This window comes from Phaseolus vulgaris, chromosome 10 (genome assembly GCF_000499845.2).
Source record: "Phaseolus vulgaris cultivar G19833 chromosome 10, P. vulgaris v2.0, whole genome shotgun sequence".
Taxonomy (NCBI): Eukaryota; Viridiplantae; Streptophyta; class Magnoliopsida; order Fabales; family Fabaceae; genus Phaseolus; species Phaseolus vulgaris.
In genome coordinates, this window is record NC_023750.2 from 2,586,719 (window position 1) to 2,606,959 (window position 20,241).

The 20,241-nt window shown below is 29.7% G+C and overlaps 2 protein-coding genes across 2 annotated transcripts; both read left to right on the top strand.

Moving 5' to 3' along the window:
• Positions 1-692: 692 nt before the first annotated feature.
• Positions 693-2,245, top strand: LOC137819112 (uncharacterized). Its single transcript, XM_068622864.1, has 3 exons — positions 693-1,550; positions 1,696-1,839; positions 2,006-2,245. Exons 1-3 carry the CDS (start codon positions 693-695, stop codon positions 2,243-2,245), a joined length of 1,242 nt encoding a protein of 413 aa, XP_068478965.1.
• Positions 2,246-16,945: 14,700 nt separating this feature from the next.
• LOC137818717 (alpha-amylase) lies at positions 16,946-19,890 on the top strand. Its single transcript, XM_068622291.1, has 4 exons — positions 16,946-17,553; positions 17,766-17,895; positions 18,320-19,122; positions 19,461-19,890. The coding sequence occupies exons 1-4, from the start codon at positions 17,470-17,472 to the stop codon at positions 19,704-19,706; spliced, it is 1,263 nt and encodes a 420-aa protein (XP_068478392.1). The 5' UTR covers positions 16,946-17,469; the 3' UTR covers positions 19,707-19,890.
• Positions 19,891-20,241: the final 351 nt, after the last annotated feature.

Sequence of the window (20,241 nt, forward strand, 5' to 3'; positions counted from 1 at the left end):
AAAAAACACACACAAAACATGCTTCAAAGAATAATTCTAAAAAACTAAAAAGGTAAAATTGTGCTCCTATATAATATTTAAGAAAATTAAAACATAATAAAAATAAAACCATACTTGTAAGTATGATTTCAAAAATAAATAAAAACATCATCCAAAACACAATTTAAAAAATACGCAAAATACATGTCATTAAGGACCATTATAGAAAGGCAAAAATTAAACATACCAAGTCTGCTTAAACAGATTGTTATTCGAACTGGTTTAACACCTACAAATAGTTATGAGTTTTCTAATAGGTTTGTACATGTGTAACACTACGTCTACACATGTTAATTTGGGCTTAAAGTAAAATGAAAACACCTTATACATCCAATAAAAGGAGACAATCAACATCGATTTACAATTTAGTTATGCCAGATATATCACTATTAAGTCATCTATCATCTATAAAACTAGCAATTAATTTCATATACAAATAAATTTACCTGCTTTAACATCTTTAGCTAAGACCGGAGCATCGTCATGATTAGCCAATTCTCCTTTTCTTATATGGTATGCAACTTTTGTTATGAATGTTCTATTATTTCACCCTTTCATTTAAATCTTATTTGATTATCACGTGTTTTTAACACATGGATAACATTGGATACATATTTTCATGGCTAATGTTAACGGTTTATGTGTAGATTAACATGAAGACTCTCTCTAAAGTAGCAATAATTCTATCATCAATGATGATGTTGCTTCCTAGCACAACACACTCAATTGTTGTAGAGTCTAACGAAAGCTATATCAAATCAGCTACTTTTTTGTCTGAAAAGTTTGAAGTGGGACCAGGAAAAGTTGTAGTGAAAACATTATTAGATATTGAATTTCCAAAGGGTCACATTGGGGTCAAGAGTTTTGATGTTGAAGTAGTTGATGAAGATGGTAAATCTGTACCTTTGTATGAAACCTACCTTCATCATTGGTTTGCTGTAAAATATATTGAAAATATTACCATGTCAAACTACATTAAACAATCTCACGACCTTCGCAACGGTCTCGAATTCGAAAGAAATGATGGTATGTGCCAAGGTTTTTTGCTTCCACATTATTGGGGCTTGGGAGGAGAATCACGAGGAACATCCTCAAATCTTCCAGATCCTTTTGCAGTTGAATTAGGTAATCCTACAAAATTAAAGGATGGGTTTAAAGAAAAATGGTTATTTAGCATCATGGTTATTGATACCCGTGGCGCACATGATAGAAAAGGTTGTTCAGAGTGTAGGTGTAAGCTTTTAAATCTCCCAAACAACTTTTACAATGTCACCGTGGGCATTAATGGTCAATTATTGCCAAGAAATTATAAAGGAGGACTCTTTTGTTGTCAAGATAACTTACAATGCAAATTAAGAAATGATTTCCATGGCCCGACAAGAAATCTTTCCCTAAGATACAAAATAAGGTGGGTTGATTGGGATGAACACCAGGTGCCTCTTAGGTTCTATATACTTGATTCAACTGATCGTGTAAGATCAAATGGTTCTACACCAATTCATGATTGTCAGGTAGATGATTTATTCAATATATACTATACCTTGCAAATATAAGCAACCTTTTGAAAATCACTTATGTTCCAAACAAAACTATTAGGCTATTAATTACTTTTTTTTCGTGGTAAGTGAGTAACATAAATTTATAAATTTGTTATAGGCAGAATATACTATTCCAAGAAATCATGACAATGACTCTCCTCACGTTAAGAAAGCAAACATCCCAATGACAAAAGGTGGTTATCTTGTATATGGCACTGCTCATATGCACACCGGTGTTGTCAATACTACTTTATATGGACAGGTAATATTTGAATTTATTTTTTGTACTCATATATAATTTATATCGCGTAGATAACCTTATGTTAAATTTTTTGTTCTTCTTAAATTTGTTGATAAATTATATATATTTGTAAGAAATTAACTATTTTAATGCATCTTCTCTAAATTTATGTTTTTGTTTGACTTAGGATGGAAGGGTTTTATGCACTTCAAATCCAAAATATGGAACAGGAAAAGAAGCAGGAAATGAAAAGGGTTACCTAGTTGGAATGTCAGTTTGCTATCCAAAACCTGGTTCCATCAAGATTAAAGACGGCGAAATTCTAACATTAGAATCCATATACGAAAACAAGTTTCGTACTGGAGCTATGGGGCACTTCTATATTTACTTGGCAGATCAAATACCGAACAATGATTTGAATATTTGATGTGGACTGTTTATTTATCTTTCTATAATACCTTATTTAATTTGTAGTATACTTGTAATCCACAAATAGTGGTTCTAAATTATCACTATGTGTATTAATGTTGTTTTACTTTTAATCCATTGTTTGGTCTATGGTTGTGTTACTTTTGGTATACTGTGTGTCTTGTGGATGTATATATAATCATCTATCACAATCTTTGTTATGTTAACAATATACTAAAAATATAATATACCAATTGAGCTTATAATTTAAAACAAGATGTTGTGAACCTAACGCCAATTTAAGTTCAAGAATAATGAAAGAATTGTGCAGTGTGAACTACAACTCGCTCCAAAATGAAGATGATGAAAAAAGAACAAATATAAAGTTAAAAATGAATAAACGATTTTCTATATTACGAAAGATAAACACTTTTTGTAAGATAAACACGTTTTGTTTGCATATATCTAGCGATGCATACAATTCACTCTTATAGGAGAACTAAAAGGTATATAAATATTATTGTTGATGAGACAAACTAACAGTCCATGATAATGTTGGAGTTGAAGCTTATGCTGAATCGTATTTATTGAATCCAACCCTCAAAAAGAAATGAAGACTTTGTGTTTCTATTGTGTATGTTGTATTATTTCTTCACGATGTTGAAGTGATCTTACATATTACTGAAGAAATTAATTAAACTAAACTTGGAAAGAGATAATTTTAACAGGTTAAAATGGTAGTTAATTATGTTAAAGTGTTATTGGCTGAAGGTGTTTTGAACTATACTAAGTACGTTAGGAGGTTGAATTGTGGTTTTAATATGTTAAAATTACTTAGAACTCATTGTAGTTATATCAAAGTGTTTTCAATTTGTTCAACTAATTTTCTAACAAGTTAAAAGCAATTATTTTCTCATAAGGCTTTATCAGCTTGTTTTAACAGGTTGAAACTGTGATTCAGTATGTGTATTTCACTAATAAGTGGATTCAGTAGATTACATCAAAGTTTTAATATGTTAACTTGATAAATATACTTCTATATAACTCTCATTTAAAAAGTAGAAAATTTTGTGAAATTTGTTTTGAGAAAATATTTATTCCAAAAGTGTTCATCTAATTTTTCTTTAAGCTTTCTTTAAATCTTTGAGATCATTTTAGGTTATTCAAGAAGTGTTCATATGATTTGATTTTTGTTTCGGTTCAATCATTCAAATTAAGTGATAGAGGACCTTGTTTACTTCCAAAGCCATCATACACTGAGTTAAAAGCACAAGATCAACCACATAAATATGTAGAATAAATATTTTCCTTAGTTTGTACAAATTGTAAAAAGTAGAATAGTCTTTTCCTTAAGAATAACTCAAAGGCACTCTAAACACCATCCTTTGAGACTCAAGCAAGGCTTCTAGACTACCTTAAGGAGCATGGACGGTCATGAGCTTGCTTTAACGTTAACCGTGATTAAGTTCACTGTGTTGAAGATGGATGTGGCTCCTTCAACTCAATGTGTTTGATGTAGCAATGTCTGTTTTTCTTTGAAGTTTGTATTTGTAATTGGGTAGTCTTGTGTATAGGTTATAGTGTGTTTAAAGTGAGCTTTTTGCATTGTGACCCACCTTTTAATCCTTATCAAGGTGATAAGATCAAGCACAACGTTTTCTAAAATGTTTTTCTCATGTTTTTCCAAAATATGCTTTACTGCATAGAAAATGAATATGTTACTTCTCAAATGAATAGATTCTTTTTAAACTGATGCCCTGTTCTTTAAAAGTTTGTTGATAACTTTGTTTTGTGCATTAAGTATCTTGGCTCAGCCTTTTATGCTATCAAAACGATTGAGTTGCATCTGTTCAAATTTGTCCTTTTGAAAATAAATCTATTCATTATAATTTCAATATTTTCTTTTTATAACAACTTTTTAAACTGTTTTTTTGAAAAAATGTTATAAATCAATTCCTATATAAAGAGAGTCATGCCTCACTCTAAAAGTGTTGAGAAAAATGAGTTTAAATCAGAGATTGAGAGTTTTCAGAGAATGAGCATGTGTTCTTGAAAAAGTTTTTCAAAAGAAAAAGGTGTGCTTGTTCTTGTTTTGTTCTAAGCTTGGTTGAAGGTGCTGTCACTGGTTTTGGCAATCTTGTTTTTAACTCTCATTTAAAAAGTAGAAAATTTTGTGAAATTTGTTTTGAGAAAATATTTATTCCAAAAGTGTTCATCTAATTTTTCTTTAAGCTTTCTTTAAATCTTTGAGATCATTTTAGGTTTTTCAATAAGTGTTCATATGATTTGATTTTTGTTTCAGTTCAATCATTCAAATTAAGTGATAGAGGACCTTGTTTACTTCCAAAGCCATCATACACTGAGTTAAAAGCACAAGATCAACCACATAAATATGTAGAATAAATATTTTCCTTAGTTTGTACAAATTGTAAAAAGTAGAATAGTCTTTTCTTTAGGCTTTGTATTTCTATGTAATTTCTAGAATAGCTTAAACATAACTCAAATTCATTTTAGACACCACCATCCTTTGAGACATAAGAAAAAGCTTCTAGAGCACCTTAAGGAGCATGGACGGTCACGAACTTGCATTTCATGCAACACTCGTGTTGTTTAGCCAAGAGTGATTATTTTCTAAACAATACTCTGAGTTGTTAGCCATGAATGGATGAATATTCAAATCATACTTGGGCTATCTAGTCAAAAGTGGTTGAGTTCGTAACAATACTCTGTTGGAACTTTCAAGTGATAGTCTATCTAATACAACTTGAACAAGAATTTGATGTAGTCAAACTGTATAGACAAACCAATATAAAATTCTATAGCATAAATCTTTTATTTCCTTTAACTTGTTTAAATTGAATGTTATAAAAGTTTCCCTAATGAAAGAATGAAAGTTTTAAAATGCTACATTTTTAGAAACATTTATGACAGATTGTCTATCACATTAAAAACTTGCATTTATAATCACTTCATCAAACATAACTTTGCAAAAAAATTGAATTTTTTTTATACACAATTTAACCATCATCACAAAGGTTCTAAAGCAAAGAAGAAAGTTGTTACTAGGAAGTGAAAATTCAAACATCTATCCAAAAGTTTTGAGTCAATTCTTTTCATACCTCGTTTCATGTTCTTTAGAAGGACATATAAGAAGGCATAACTAATATCTTCGTTCGATAATTCTTGAAGAACCAAGCATTAACTATACCTCATCCTTGCAAGTTAGAGAAAATAATATCTACAATATCTATCTTAATTGAGAATACACCCTTTTATCACCATTCAATGTTAACAAGCTGAAAGCTAAGGTGGAAGATGAAGTTTAGCATGTTATACTAAGGTCAACTCGATCAACCATCTGTTACATGCCCTATGTGATTGCCACAAAGGATTTGTACTTTCTCCACCTAGCTCACACCTACGTAACAAATTAATATAGTTTAACACTTTTTTTCTGTATCAATTTTTGTTAGTAAAGTGTGATAAATTTTATATTCTTCATTATCTGAAACAATCACCTTGTAAGGAAGTCAATTCTCTGCAGAATCTATAAACACTTTCTGTATACATTACAAGAAAATCATCAAATAAAAACAAATTTTTAGATACCAAAATAATTAGTTGTAATAGTAACTAAATTAGAAACCATTTTGCAAACTAAAAAAAATGGTTCTAAATTAGTTTCTATTATACTTAAATAGTTTATAAATCGGTATCTAATTAGCTACCAAGGTTTTAACTACCAATTATTTAGATTCTAAATTTGGTAGCAAAAATTTTGGTTGCTAATTAGATACCAATTTAGAAACCATTTAACAATAATAGAAACTAATTTAGAAACCAAAAATTTATTTAGTTCCTAAAATGGTCTCTACCAACTAGTTATTTTTAATTTCTAAAATTGATTTCTATTTTATGATTTTCTTATAGTGATATAATTAGATGTGTAGCTAACACACTTATATACTTATAATGTTATTAATATCAAAAGAAGATTAAAAAGAGATAACTAGAAACTTTTTTATTATCACAAGTAGTTTGTGTATTATTGTAATAATTTTTTTGATAAGTAAAATTTGAGTTTATTAAAGAAGATTTAGATGTATTCCAGAAGTTAAAAGGTGAATCGATGCAACAGTGTTATCATTCTATATTACTAGACAGTTATTATCAAACAATCAAATATTCAACGTAGAAAAAACGTTTTGTGCACTCTATTCAACCTATTATAAAATGCATTCACCTTCGTCTAGTTTTTCACAAATTTTGTTCACTCACTCATTCTTATATGTTATCACAAGTTGATTTCAATCCCTTATCTTTATCTTCTATGTCACTTTCTTCGAGGCCTAACCATGTTCATTATGCTGTCTTTTGATCTTTGAAGCTAGTAATTGAAATTTTCTGATGCTGTCGTTTTAAGGAGAATTTCTTACATTTATGGTCATTTAGTCTCAAATAATCCTTTGATGTGACATCTCCAAGTTCCCTTTGACTTCATTCCTGTTTTCATCGAACAATTGTTAAGGTGGTTGATTAGTTTTACTATTAAGATAATTCATGTCACCATTATATCCTTATTAATAATAAGCCAAATTTCATCAATCAGCATCAGTTATACCTCATTTCATTCGTGAAAGACTAATTAATTTTCTTTTAATTTAACTTGTATATAAAACAAGTTAAGTTTATGGTTACACTTTTAACTTATTTCTTTTAAGATGATTATTTTGAAAAATTTAACTAGATTCTAAATAACACTGCTCCAATTTGATAGTGATTTTTAAAGTTTTTAAAGAGCGATTTTAGACAATGAGTTTTATGAAGTTATATATGCTATGGAAGAAACTCAAAGGATTGGTCTTACTAGTGTATGACTTGAATTTGATTCTGTTTTGGTTTGTGCTGCGTTTACTCTTAGGACTAATGTACTGTGGATGCTTTGTAATTGATGACATACTTGTCTTAATTACTATGGCAAAATCAGGTTTATGTTTACTCATATTTCTCGTGAAAGAAATACGTGTCTTGCTAAGTTGGCTAATTTAGGATTTATTCATAGAGAATCATTTCATTGGTATAATAGGTTTCCTTCTAGTCTGTGTTTATAATTCTTTAGGAATAAGTATAGTCTACCTATGTATTAACATATGAGTTTTAGTCTAGTCCCCCATATTTTTTTTTGTATTTTCTTTCTATTTTGTTTTATTTTTAATAATACTTTTTTTCATGTGATAGCAAATGATTGTTGTTACTTGAGGTATCAGCATAGCTGAGATGTCAAGTTGTATAGTGATACCGAACAAGAAAATTTTATAGAAAAAACAACGATTTTAGAATTGTAATATATGAACATGTCATCTATGATTTTTGAATTATAGACTACGATCAAACAATTATAATTTATAACACAACTATAGACGACAATTATTAAAAAAATTGTTGCATATATTGTAAGTGAAATAAAAATTAGAAGATCCAAAGCAAGGTATAATGCTACAGAAAAATCATTAATTAAAAATCAATATTAAAGAAAAAAAATAATTAGTTGTTATATTGACTAAATTAAATACTATTTTATAGATTAAAAAATTATTGGTATCTAAATTAGTTTTAATTTTGATAAATAGTTTATAAATTGGTATCTAATTAGGTAAAAAAATAATTAGATACCAATTTATAAACTATTTATGAAACTAATTTAGATACTTATATTTTTTTTAATTTATAAAATATCTAATTTAATTAATATAATAATTAATTATTTTTGGTATTTAAAATTTGTTTTTATTTAATATTTTTTTTTAGTGTAAGAGACAGTTATAACTAAATTGATAGTTCTTTTATTAACATGGTCATTTACATTAAAAATAATTGAGATCGTGAATAATTGGAAATCTTCAACAAAATTGTTTCATGTAGAAGATTATTTTGTAAATTCACCTCTAAATTAAAATTTTATATCACATAGACATCATTTGTGAAATTATTTAATGTTTCATGGATAAGAGTAACTTTATAAAAAGGCTTCTTGAAAGAAAATTTCATTTTGAAAGGATTAATCTTCAATTATCAATGAAATGATTCTTTGTGTGAAAAAAAAAACATGATTGTTATATATGCTTTTGAAATATATAAAAGTAAAAATATTTGATTATCATTTGTTTACAAATTTGATAAGAATTAGTTGTCATAAAATAAAAGTATTAACAATGCCATTTCTTGAAAAAATATTATCCGATCATGTTAATTGACATTAGATTTGTTTTGTGAACCAATTAATAGATTTATGTGAATGGAGTTGTGAATTGTGTGCATTTGAAAATCAGAGTGCAATATGAACATATGAACTCTGAAAAAGGGTTTTGTCTCAACCACTGAAGATTTTGATAAAGCCAAATTTGCCTTTCTCATCTTATCCCTGTCATTTCATTTTTATTGTCAATTCATTCATTACCTTATTCCATTTGGTTCTTTCTTTACTCTACGTACCTTTTTTTTTTTTTTATATTCATACTACTAATATGTATCTTTCAGTCAATAGGGGTATTCACAATGGGTTAAAATGGATTTAATTATTGTTCTACTTATTTTTCATTTTATCCACTACGTTTTCAAGTTATAAATGTTGGGTAAGTAATTGATCAATATTTCGAGTTTTTTTTTTCATTTTTTGGTTATATGGGAGTTTCCTTAACTAGGTTAGGTTAAAATTAACACTGATGAGGTTGTTAAGGGATATCATGTTCTAGGAAATATCCTGGTCTTGCTACTTATGGAGATCTTTTTCGTGGGAGTATGAGTTTATTGGTGCTTTCTTTGCGTTTCTTGAAATTCAGACTGCTATGGTTGTTGAGTTTTATGGAGTTATACATGCTATAGAGGAAGCTCAAAAGATGAGGTTTTCTTATGTATGACTCGAATGTGATGATTCTATCTTGGTTTGTGGTGCGTTTATGGTTAGGACTAATGTTTCATGGATGCTTCGTAATCAATGGAATACTTGTCTTAATTACTGTGGGAAAATCAGGTTTAGGGTTACTTATATTTTCCGTGAAAGAAATGTGTGTTGATAAGTTAGCTAATTTAGAATGTATAACGATGTTATTTTTTGTATTTTTTTTAATAATATTTTTTTTCACGTAATGATAGATGATTGTTGTTAATAGAAGTTACATTATCTAACATTAAAGTTGTTATAAGAAAAAGGGATCAATATTTTGAGAGGAATTTATATATTATATATATATTAAATATAAATAATTTAATTTAGTATTTAAAACTTAAATTTACAATTGAACATGTTTGAGTTAAAACGAACCATCACTTATAATTACTGATGAATTTTTTGAGAGAGTGATTCAAAAGATTCAAAACTAATGAAAAATAAATGAAATTCATATAAAAAATTAACATCACCTCTAATTCATAACCTTAAAACAATAAATTTATAAAAAAATTTCTTTATATATTATTTAACTTTCTATAGGATTTACACTCACACTTAAATTCTTAATACTAATAAGGACATTCTCTCAAAAATAGTTTTCTTTACATTTTCTTGTATTTTAGTACGAATATAAGTTATTAACAGTAATAGAAACTAATTTAGCAAAACCTTTATTGCTAATTAGATACCAATTTAGAAACTATTTAACAGTAATAGAAACTAATTTAGAAACCAATTTTTTTTTAGTTTCTAAAATGGTCTCTAATTTAGTTACTATTGCAACTAATTATTTTAGTCTCTAAAAATTAGTTTCTATTTTACGATTTTCTTGTAGTGTATGTAAAAACAATCCCATAATTAAGGATTTGTCTCCTAGAATAAGTTTTTCCTATTTCCTAAAATTATGAATAGTTTTCAGGATATATACGATGTTTCTTTTTTATTAGAAGGTTCAAATAAATTAAATCTCCTACTTTTTCTTTACCTCAAAACAAAAGTTAAAAATACGTGTATATTTAAAATTATCAAGCAATAGAATTTCCATAACAATCACAAAATTTAAACTCAAAATTTTCTGAAATATGAGCTCTATTTTGGTAACTTAACTACCTTTAAAAGATATAGTATTTAGAGTTTCTTATTTATACATATCTATTACACGTTCTAACTTTCTTACACCAAATCAGATACGTCTTCTTTAAGTCCTTAGTTTCATATTTTTAATGAGTATCCAACATAGCATTAGAAATCATTGTGGGAAGGAAATATTAAATTGTTTGAAAAGTGAAGGCACCCCAAGCCAAAAATCATACCAATGAATGCATGGATCATAGATGAACAAAAAAAAGTTAAATGGTTCGAATCAAGATTTATATTTTGCATTACAACTTTATTAGACTTTTGTAATTATTTATACTTTGTAATTGGAAATCTTTATAAGCATTATTTTTATATTAACTGTTTTTACAAAGCTAAATATCTCCTATCAGGTTCTTTAACTCGTCTCCTTGTCGTATGGTCTCTCATCCTCTCATTCTATTGGTAAGAATGAGGTACCTATAAAGACATTTTGATGCTCAAGTTAGACACAATTATATTCAGGTTATAAGTTTGGGGTTAAAATATTTATTATATAGTCATTTTGATAACTTTGATGATAAAAATATATTAATTTGTATTTGTAGTGTTTTTTATTTCAAGTGTCAAACTACCATTCATTTGTTTAATTTAGAGTGAAACTTTATATCCTATTTATCTTGTATGACAGATTGTTGGTTGACGAAAGTTTAAAATTTGTCTCTTAATAATTTTTATCTTGTGAGCTTGTTAACAATTAATGATTTTCCATACTTACTTATTTGTTAAAATTAAATAACATAAATATACTTTTTTCCATTTTTTAGTATTATCCTAACTTTTCTATTTTCTTAATTATTTGGAAACAATCAAATTTTTTATAACATGAGTATAAATCCTTATCACTTAAGATGTGCAACATTAAAAGATAAATACAAACTTTATTTTTTTTTACTCATATATACATAATGTTATGAGAGCCTAGTCATTGAATTGATGAATGTATGACTTCAGAGATTTAACTAGAAATTCAACTAGGATCAAACACCGGTTCAATAAAATATTTTTATTTTATTTTATTATAATGATATCATAGTATTAATAAAAGATAAGATGACACACAAATTTATAAAATCGTGATTTAAATTCCACTTAAAATATATAATTAAAAAAGTAGGTCATATAAAAGCAAACAACTTTGTTTAATTAATTTACATATATCATAAGTGGAATTACAACGGCACAACACAATGACTTTGGTGATGGTTGATGTATGCAAATCACTTGTTGCGGAGCCTAATCCTTTAATAAAATAATGACATGTAGTTATAATATATTTTTGTTTTCCTTTCAAGAATAGCATCTTTGTCAATTACTAGAGATTTAATTCTAGAACGTGTGTAGAAAAATCATTACTAAAAAGAACGACCTAGCTTATGTTGGACAAAGTAAGGTTCGATCTACATTGGCTAAGGTGTCACTTAGGCCTGATCCAAGTAATGTTGAGTCAAATTGAGTCTAGCTCAGGCCGAATCCAATTTTGGACAGGTTAGGTTAGACTAAGACATACCTTGCTCATATAAGGCAAAGTGAGGTTGGATCCATGTTGGTTAAGTTGGGTGGTGCATAGGTGAGTCAAGTCAGAGACTAGGTCTATTTAAGTTGGTTCCATGTTAGTATGGATAAGGTTAGGTCGAGTCCAAGTCAAGTAAGTCGAGTTGGGTTAGGCATAGGTCAAGTTGGGTCCAAGTCAAGCCATGGTTGATCAGGTTTATGACGTTCTGAGTTCAGTTGAGCCCACATCGAGCTAGGTGAAGTCTGTTAAGACCCTAGACGGTCTAACCCTATAAGCCCCACTAGACGATGTAGACCATTTGATGTATAGTGCACATTTCATATGTTTTTATGTGCTCCTTATCATACTTTGAAAAAAGACTACATAATGTTGTATTGTCTCTTAAACGAAACACTTGCAATTTACATTATTTGTTATTTTTCTGAAACTATCATTATACAAACAAAGTATGATCATGTTTTATAGTTAGGTATTTTTAAGTACTAATTAAAACCTTGAGGCGTTGAAATTTTTCTTAACAATAACTAAACTTGTTAAATAGATAGAAATGAGCTTTAACCGATTATATTCTTCCAGCACCTATATAAAGCCTACAATCACAAAGAAGAATAGAGAGCAAAGATTGCATTGTGAAAAAATGTTGTCTAAACGGTGAGCAATCCTTAAAGCTTTAGAAATAAATCTAGAGAAGAGAGTAGAGATGTGTCATATCCACAGATCAAAAAATGTCATTAGAAGAGCACTAAAAGTGTTCATTCAGTCACCTAGGAGAGTAAACCTTCATCTTGTATTCGTCGAAAGATGTAATCTCTCTTTAGAGGCTTCAATGATCTCAACTAAGAGAGAAAACTTATATTCTTGTATTCGTTGAGAGACGTAAACGCAGGAGTGGCTGAATCCAAAAGAATACTAGGTTAGGCAAGGGTGCCTAACTGTAAAGAATACTTGATGTCAACTAATAGTGACTTGAGTAAAGAATACTTAAAGGGTTAGCTTGGAGTGGCTATGAGTCCAAAGAATACTCAGTTAAGTCAGGAGTGACTTGTGTCAAGAATACTCAAAGGAACATTTAAGAGTATTCACAAACCCAAAGAGTACTCGATGCAATTCACAACATTAGTTTGTTTAGTGAAACTCAATTTTTTGATTGAGAAATGAATGTAGTTTGTTGAGACAAATGAACCACTATAATTTTTTTAGCATATTTCTCTTCCTTATCTTTTCTATATTATATGTTATTGTTATCTGCACTGACGTGGGAAGAAAAGAATCTTGAGATTACTCAAAGAAAATGTTTTTGTCTAAAACCTTTTTGAATTGAGATTTCCATTTGCATCTATAGCATAATGTCAAACACAAAGTATACCATTTGCCTCTTATGTGACCTATCAAACAAAATATCAAGTTAAAGACTATCTCTCAAAATACGTTTATTTAATTAGAAAATTTATTAAATGTTTGAGTTGGATCTTTCAAACTTAATTAGAAGTGTTTTAGTACAAATCTCTTTATGAGAACGCTTTCTTTGAAATTGTTTGATCCGGTAAATTAGTCTAGCTCTAAACTTGCATCTATCTCAGATCATTACATTCAAAGTTAAATAGTTGATAGATTTGTTAGTTTGAAAACATTGTCTGTATATTCATAGACAAACGATATTTGTGAAAATGTTCTAACAAGTTGTGAAAAAAACTTACTTTAAAATCATTTATTTAATATATTAGATAAGATTTCAAGTTGCATATGCTATGATCCATCATACGTTAGAAATACTATTTGATGATGTGTTAGAAATAAATAAGAAAAGTGCTTAAGACAAATTTCTGAGTTGTGTCGGATAACATATATTAGATGAAAAAGTTAAAGCCCGGTCACTTGATGAACTGATCTATTGTCTGAGAATTTCCAATAAGACGATGTTTCTAGAAATTTTTTATATTTATTCAACCCCCCTTCTTGTGTTTGTCTTCCTATTTTAACAAATGACCATCTTCCAAGCTTATATAAAAAGTTCAAGTTGAAGATGAAGAACACACAACTTGATTAATTGATCTACCGTCTAAGTATTTCCAATCATATGATGTTTCTGGAAAGTTTTTATTTTTATTCAACCCCACTTTTTGTGTATTTTTTCCTATATTCATAAACGATCATCTTCCAAGCCTGTATAAAAAAGTTCAAGTTGGAAATGAAGAGCTCACAACTGCAATATAAAATTATTTCTATCATATCTTACAGACCTTTGTAATTCTACACATTGTAAAGTATACCTAGTGAGCTTGAATTGTGTTCTCTCTGAGAGTGTTTTTTTCTTTTGAAAGCTTTTGGTCTTTAAGGGAGATTAAGAAGGTATCACTAGGAGTAGCTTGTGTACTTGTGAGAACCAAGGGTGATCTGTGTGCTCATTTCTAACGAAGTGGGGTCGATGTACTTGATTTGTAATCAATTGATTGTTGGTGCAACCTCTTAAGCAGTCTACTCAAGGGAGAATTGGACGTAGCCCATGAATTTGGATGCACCAATATAAAATCACTAGATGATCTAGTCTAGTTCTCTACGAGAATAGTCAAGGCTCTATTCAACCAACCTTTCTAGAGTCTGTTGTTCCAACAAAGTCGAGCCTAGGATAGCCTGAATCAAGTCAAACACACCTCGAGTTGAGTCATTTAAGGCCCACCTCAAGCCGAGTTGGGTATGGCCTAAACTTAAGTTGAGTTGGGTCCACCTCGAAGTGAGTCGAGTAAGGTCCATACTGAGTCAATTCGATTATGAGCAAGTCAAACATGGCCCAAGTTGGGTCAACATCGAGCCTAGTAGAGTCAGGTCTAGGTCAGGCTAGATCAATTGAGGTCCATATCAAATCGAGTGGAGTCAAAACCACATTCGACTGAGTCGAGTCAGACCCACATCAAGCTGAGTTGTGTCAGACCTATTAAATTAATGGGAAGCTAAGTTAAAGAGGGGTTAATTGTATTTAGAAAGATTTTCGCAATAAATGGTTTATAAAAAATCAGACAGAATTGTAATAGATTATTTTCCAAAACAACATATTGATTTTATAAAGAAATACATTGATTAAGAAAATGAATTTGTTTTATTAAAAAATAATTGATTAAATTCTTTAACACACAGATCTTAAAGCACAATCTTGTAAATCAGAAATACAATTTGAAAAGATTTGAAATTGTTTTAAGAAATAAATTTCTGAATTAATTTCAACATATTATATTTGAAAATAAAATATTGTTTTTCTGATTAAGTATAACATAATAGAGATTTTACAACTTTCAAGATAAATGCAGAATTCAAAGGTATCAAACAATATTTTTAAGAAAACTTTTGTTTCAATTTAACTTGTTTAATCAGTAATGAATATGAATGAATACAAACAATATCAATTTACGATGTAATACTCAATATTGCTTAATGCAACAATTTTGGTTATTTCTGAAATACAAACAGATCTACAGAGAACAAAAACCAATACATAATATTATGCAGGAAAATTAAAAAGCAATGATAAAAATGGCATAAAAGACACCAAGATTTTATATTGGTTCACTCACAACAGAACTACATCCAATCCCACCTCACACGAAGATAGAATTCAATAAAGCAACACAATTCTTTTACAAGAAAAGCAAAAAATAGTTCTTGAACACTACAAGAACCACACCACTCAGTACAACACCCTTTCATAGTTGTGATCACACCAAGAAACCCTATCTTGGCCCCAACAAACACAAAATTTCAAAACAGTAGGTAAGGAAACGAAAACACTTTGACTGTGAACCAAAAAATACAATAGAACCTCTCAGTTCACAACAACAATGAAGAATCTTTGACCTTTATCTAGATGATGAAGATTTGTCTCCAAGAACTTTCAAAGACTAACTCTTTCAAAAAAACTTCTCACTCTTAGGTTCATACAAATTTAAAAGTGTAAATTGTGTAAGTAACATTTTTTTTTTAAAACAAATCATTCCTTTTATAGAGATTTAACAAAAATAATTTTTAAAACAAAAGGGTACAATTAGTAAAATCAACCAGTTAAAAATCAAAACAATATGTTGATTTTACTTAAAAATTGTAGTATGTATGAAAACTAATTTTTCTCGATTAGAATGTACTCAAACTAAAAATATTTCTTATGTTACGCATTAAAATATGGTTGTCAGTATATAAAATATATTACAGAAAAATCTAAAAACATTTCAGTATTTTCAGTCAATTGTTTTAAAAGATAACAAATTGAAAAATTGTAGCTTTCCAGAAAACAAAATTAAAGAAAGTTGAAAATCTTTTTAACCAATTGAAAATCCTTTTAACCAGATGAAAAATAATTTAACCAGTTGAAAAATATTTTGTTCTTGGATCCATCATCATTCCTAAAGGCAAAAGATTAATCAAGACGAACAAATTAAAACTTAAGCTACCTAAACACATAAGACAACAAGTCTTCAATCATGACTTCATCAAACACCGAAGTTGGGATCCTTGAGATGTTCAACAACACCTACATCCTTTCAAAGTAGATTTAGGCCCACATCTTTCAAAATTATGTTTTTATTCTTCATATTGTCGGGTTGACTAAGACTGACACATTGTCAATTTGATCGGGATTTTGATGACATAATCTCAATATTATGTTTATAAATGTCAACAAATTTATTGTTTATGTTATACTACATTCATTTCTCAACCAAGGACTTCATTAAAATAATTCAATTTATCTCACTTTAAAATAGTTGTTGTCGATATCAATTGAAAACGATCTTAGTAAACACTAATAAAGAAAAATGTTTGTTAATGTTAGTTAAAATAATCTAGATGAAATATTTAAAAATAAGTAATTTAAAATAAAATAAATTTAAATTTAATTTATTTACATATTTTAAAAATTATAAAATTTTCTATCTATCTTGTATGAGAAAACTCAAAAGGTGGTAAAATTGAAGTCATTTTTATATCAGAAAAACTAGACGCGTTTGACAGGCTCATTTGGTACCAAAATTGCGCGACTTTGACTCTTTGGGTTTGTTTCCCACTACTCCAAGAGAGACCCACAATCACAGTTACTTCTTTCAAGACTTCCCAACTCTCCACAATTCTATCTCATGCATCACTCTTTACAAATGCATTCTTACTCCATAAAATTGCCCACTACTTTCAGTGGGAACATGATCAAGAGTTTTTAAACACGCTACACAACCATTCTTCCTTCTTAAAAAACAAAACAATTTCTCATCCTTTTTCACTAAAACTTCCAAAAGGATATATTTTTCTGTTTATTTTTTCCAAATATGTTATCTTACATGTATAATTTGTCAAGTCTCCACACCCTTTAGGCCTTATCTCTAATTACTCCAAAATTTCTATTCCATATATTCACACTGCCCTTCATTTCCTCTTGCTCATGAACTTCCTCAATCATCTCCATTTCAATGATTATCACTTTTTTTGGGTGCTATATCTTATCTTGATGACATAAATTTCACTCTTTCAAGTCTTAATTTACCTAACTCAAGACTCAACATCATGATTCTTTGGACATGCAAATAAGGTAATATTTGCCTCTATATAAGGCACAGCTAGGTAGCTGCAGAAACACTCAGCACAACACCAAAACATAATCAAAGCTATGCATTCCTTCTCTCGGCTCAGCATCTTTTGTCTCTTCATTTCACTCTCTCCTCTTTTCTCTTCCTCTGCCTTGCTGTTTCAGGTATCACATCACCACTTCCCCTATTCTTTGATTTTGACACTCACAAATGCATACAACAGACTTAACAAAACAACCTAACATGAATTATGTTGTATCTTATATTGAATACATATCATATATTATACTTGTACTATATTTGTGCATCATAACATAACCCTTTTGAATTACATTTCTAACTAACCTCTGCATGAATATGATTAATGTTGTGACAGGGATTCAACTGGGAATCAAGTAAGAAAGGGGGTTGGTACAACTCGCTGAAGAACTCGGTTCCTGACATTGCAAATGCAGGAATTACTCATGTGTGGCTCCCTCCTCCCTCTCAATCTGTTTCTCCTGAAGGTTCATCTTTCTACCTTCCTCACTCAAATAAAATATTAATGGATGATGATCAGCATCTGTCACCCAATTTCATCATATATGACTAAATTTCTAGCAGATTTTTTTCCATGTAAGGTTGTTCTATGCTAAATATGTGTCAATTTGGGATATAGTTTGCAAAGCATGATTTGACTAAAGGAAAAGTAGCTGTGAGTTAATCAATCAGAATTCAGAAACTATCCTAAGCAAGGCATTAAATTAGTAACTATAAAAACCAACAAAACTTTCTTACATGACAATATGTGATTATATGACAGTGTAAAATTGTTATACTTACATGGCATTCTAATTAAATTCTTTTGGCAAACATGTTATTTGTGAACAGCAGTTTTTACCAATCATGTTTAAAGAAACTGATTAGTGTTTATGGAACTTTTGGATTCAGGGTATCTTCCAGGAAGGCTATATGATCTTGATGCATCAAGGTATGGATCCAAGGATGAACTGAAGTCCCTAATTGCTGCTTTTCATGAGAAGGGGATCAAGTGCCTGGCTGACATAGTGATCAACCACAGAACTGCAGAGAGGAAAGATGGAAGAGGAATATATTGTATCTTTGAAGGTGGTACTCCAGATGCACGCCTTGATTGGGGTCCATCTTTCATTTGCAAAGATGACACTACTTATTCTGATGGCACTGGAAACAATGACAGTGGAGAGAGCTATGATGCTGCACCTGACATTGACCATCTCAATCCGCAGGTGCAAAGAGAGTTGTCTGAATGGATGAATTGGCTCAAAACTGAGGTTGGTTTTGATGGATGGAGGTTTGATTTTGTGAAGGGCTATGCCCCTAGCATTTCCAAGATCTATATGGAACAAACTAGGCCAGATTTTGCAGTAGGAGAGAAATGGGATCCTCTCTCATATGAGAATGGGAAGCCTACCTATAACCAAGATAGCCATCGTGGGGCACTGGTGAATTGGGTTGAATCTGCAGGTGGGGCTATTACTGCCTTTGATTTCACAACCAAAGGAATTCTTCAAGCTGCTGTGCAAGGGGAGCTGTGGAGGTTGATTGATCCAAATGGCAAGCCTTCTGGAATGATTGGTGTGAAACCAGAAAATGCAGTTACCTTTATTGACAACCATGACACTGGTTCCACACAGAGACTTTGGCCATTCCCTTCTGACAAAGTCATGCAAGGATATGCCTACATTCTAACACACCCTGGCACCCCCTCAATAGTACTATTTTCTCCAACCTTTTCAACTTTCAATGCATATATTTTTTCCAATAAATTACACTAACACAGTAAATTGTTCAACACTTACCTCTGTGTATTGTACTGTCACTCCTTATACATTTCATTGATTGATACTATATATGTTACTCATGAAACACATTAGAAGTATCTTTTTACAAAAGGGTTGCTGAAAATGCTAAAATAGCATAGAATCAAGTATGGTCTGAAGAAATCTCAAGGGATATAATATAAGTATATTATGTTTTTGAAGTTAAAAGATATGGTGTGCTACTTTGCTTTGTTTGTATTTTACCCTTAATATTCTTTCTTGTTATGCAGTTCTACGACCATTTCTTTGATTGGGGTTTGAAGGAACAGATTGCCAAATTGAGTAGCATAAGGGTGAGGAATGGGATCAATGAGAAAAGCACTGTGGAAATTATGGCAGCTGAAGGTGACCTTTATGTTGCAAAGATAGACAACAAGATCATGGTGAAGATAGGGCCAAAGATGGACCTTGGAAAACTTATTCCCTCAAATTTCCATGTTGCTACCTCTGGCCAAGACTATGCCGTGTGGGAGTGACCCAATTTATTACATTATACAATAAGGAACACTTCATGTTTATCATAAACTCTACCTTGTCATTGGGTTTAAGATCATTTTATGCAATGTTCAATTCAACCCTTTACCCAATGCAATTTTCCTTAATGTTTTATAAAGAATAATACCAAGATCACAAATCTTAATGCAAAGTTTTTATCTTTCACATGTGTGAGAAATTAGATGAGAAGATTGTTTTGTTATTGCTAAATCCATTTCTCCCCAAGAACAATTAGATGCCATTATTAATGGTTTATTCCAAGAACATTAAGAACAGAAGAGTTCTTACTATCTTGTCAATTGGACAAGGTAAATCCTTAAATTCTTTTCCCACGTATATAATACTTCATAGAAAATATTTAGTCTCTTAAATTATAAGTACAATAAACATATTTATTTGTGATGTTAATTTTGTTCATTCATATTTTTCATAATAATGAAAAATTAAAAGTATGTAGTTTTTTTTTTCGTAAAATAATTTTGATTTGATTGCCATTGTTTTTATTTTTAAAAATAT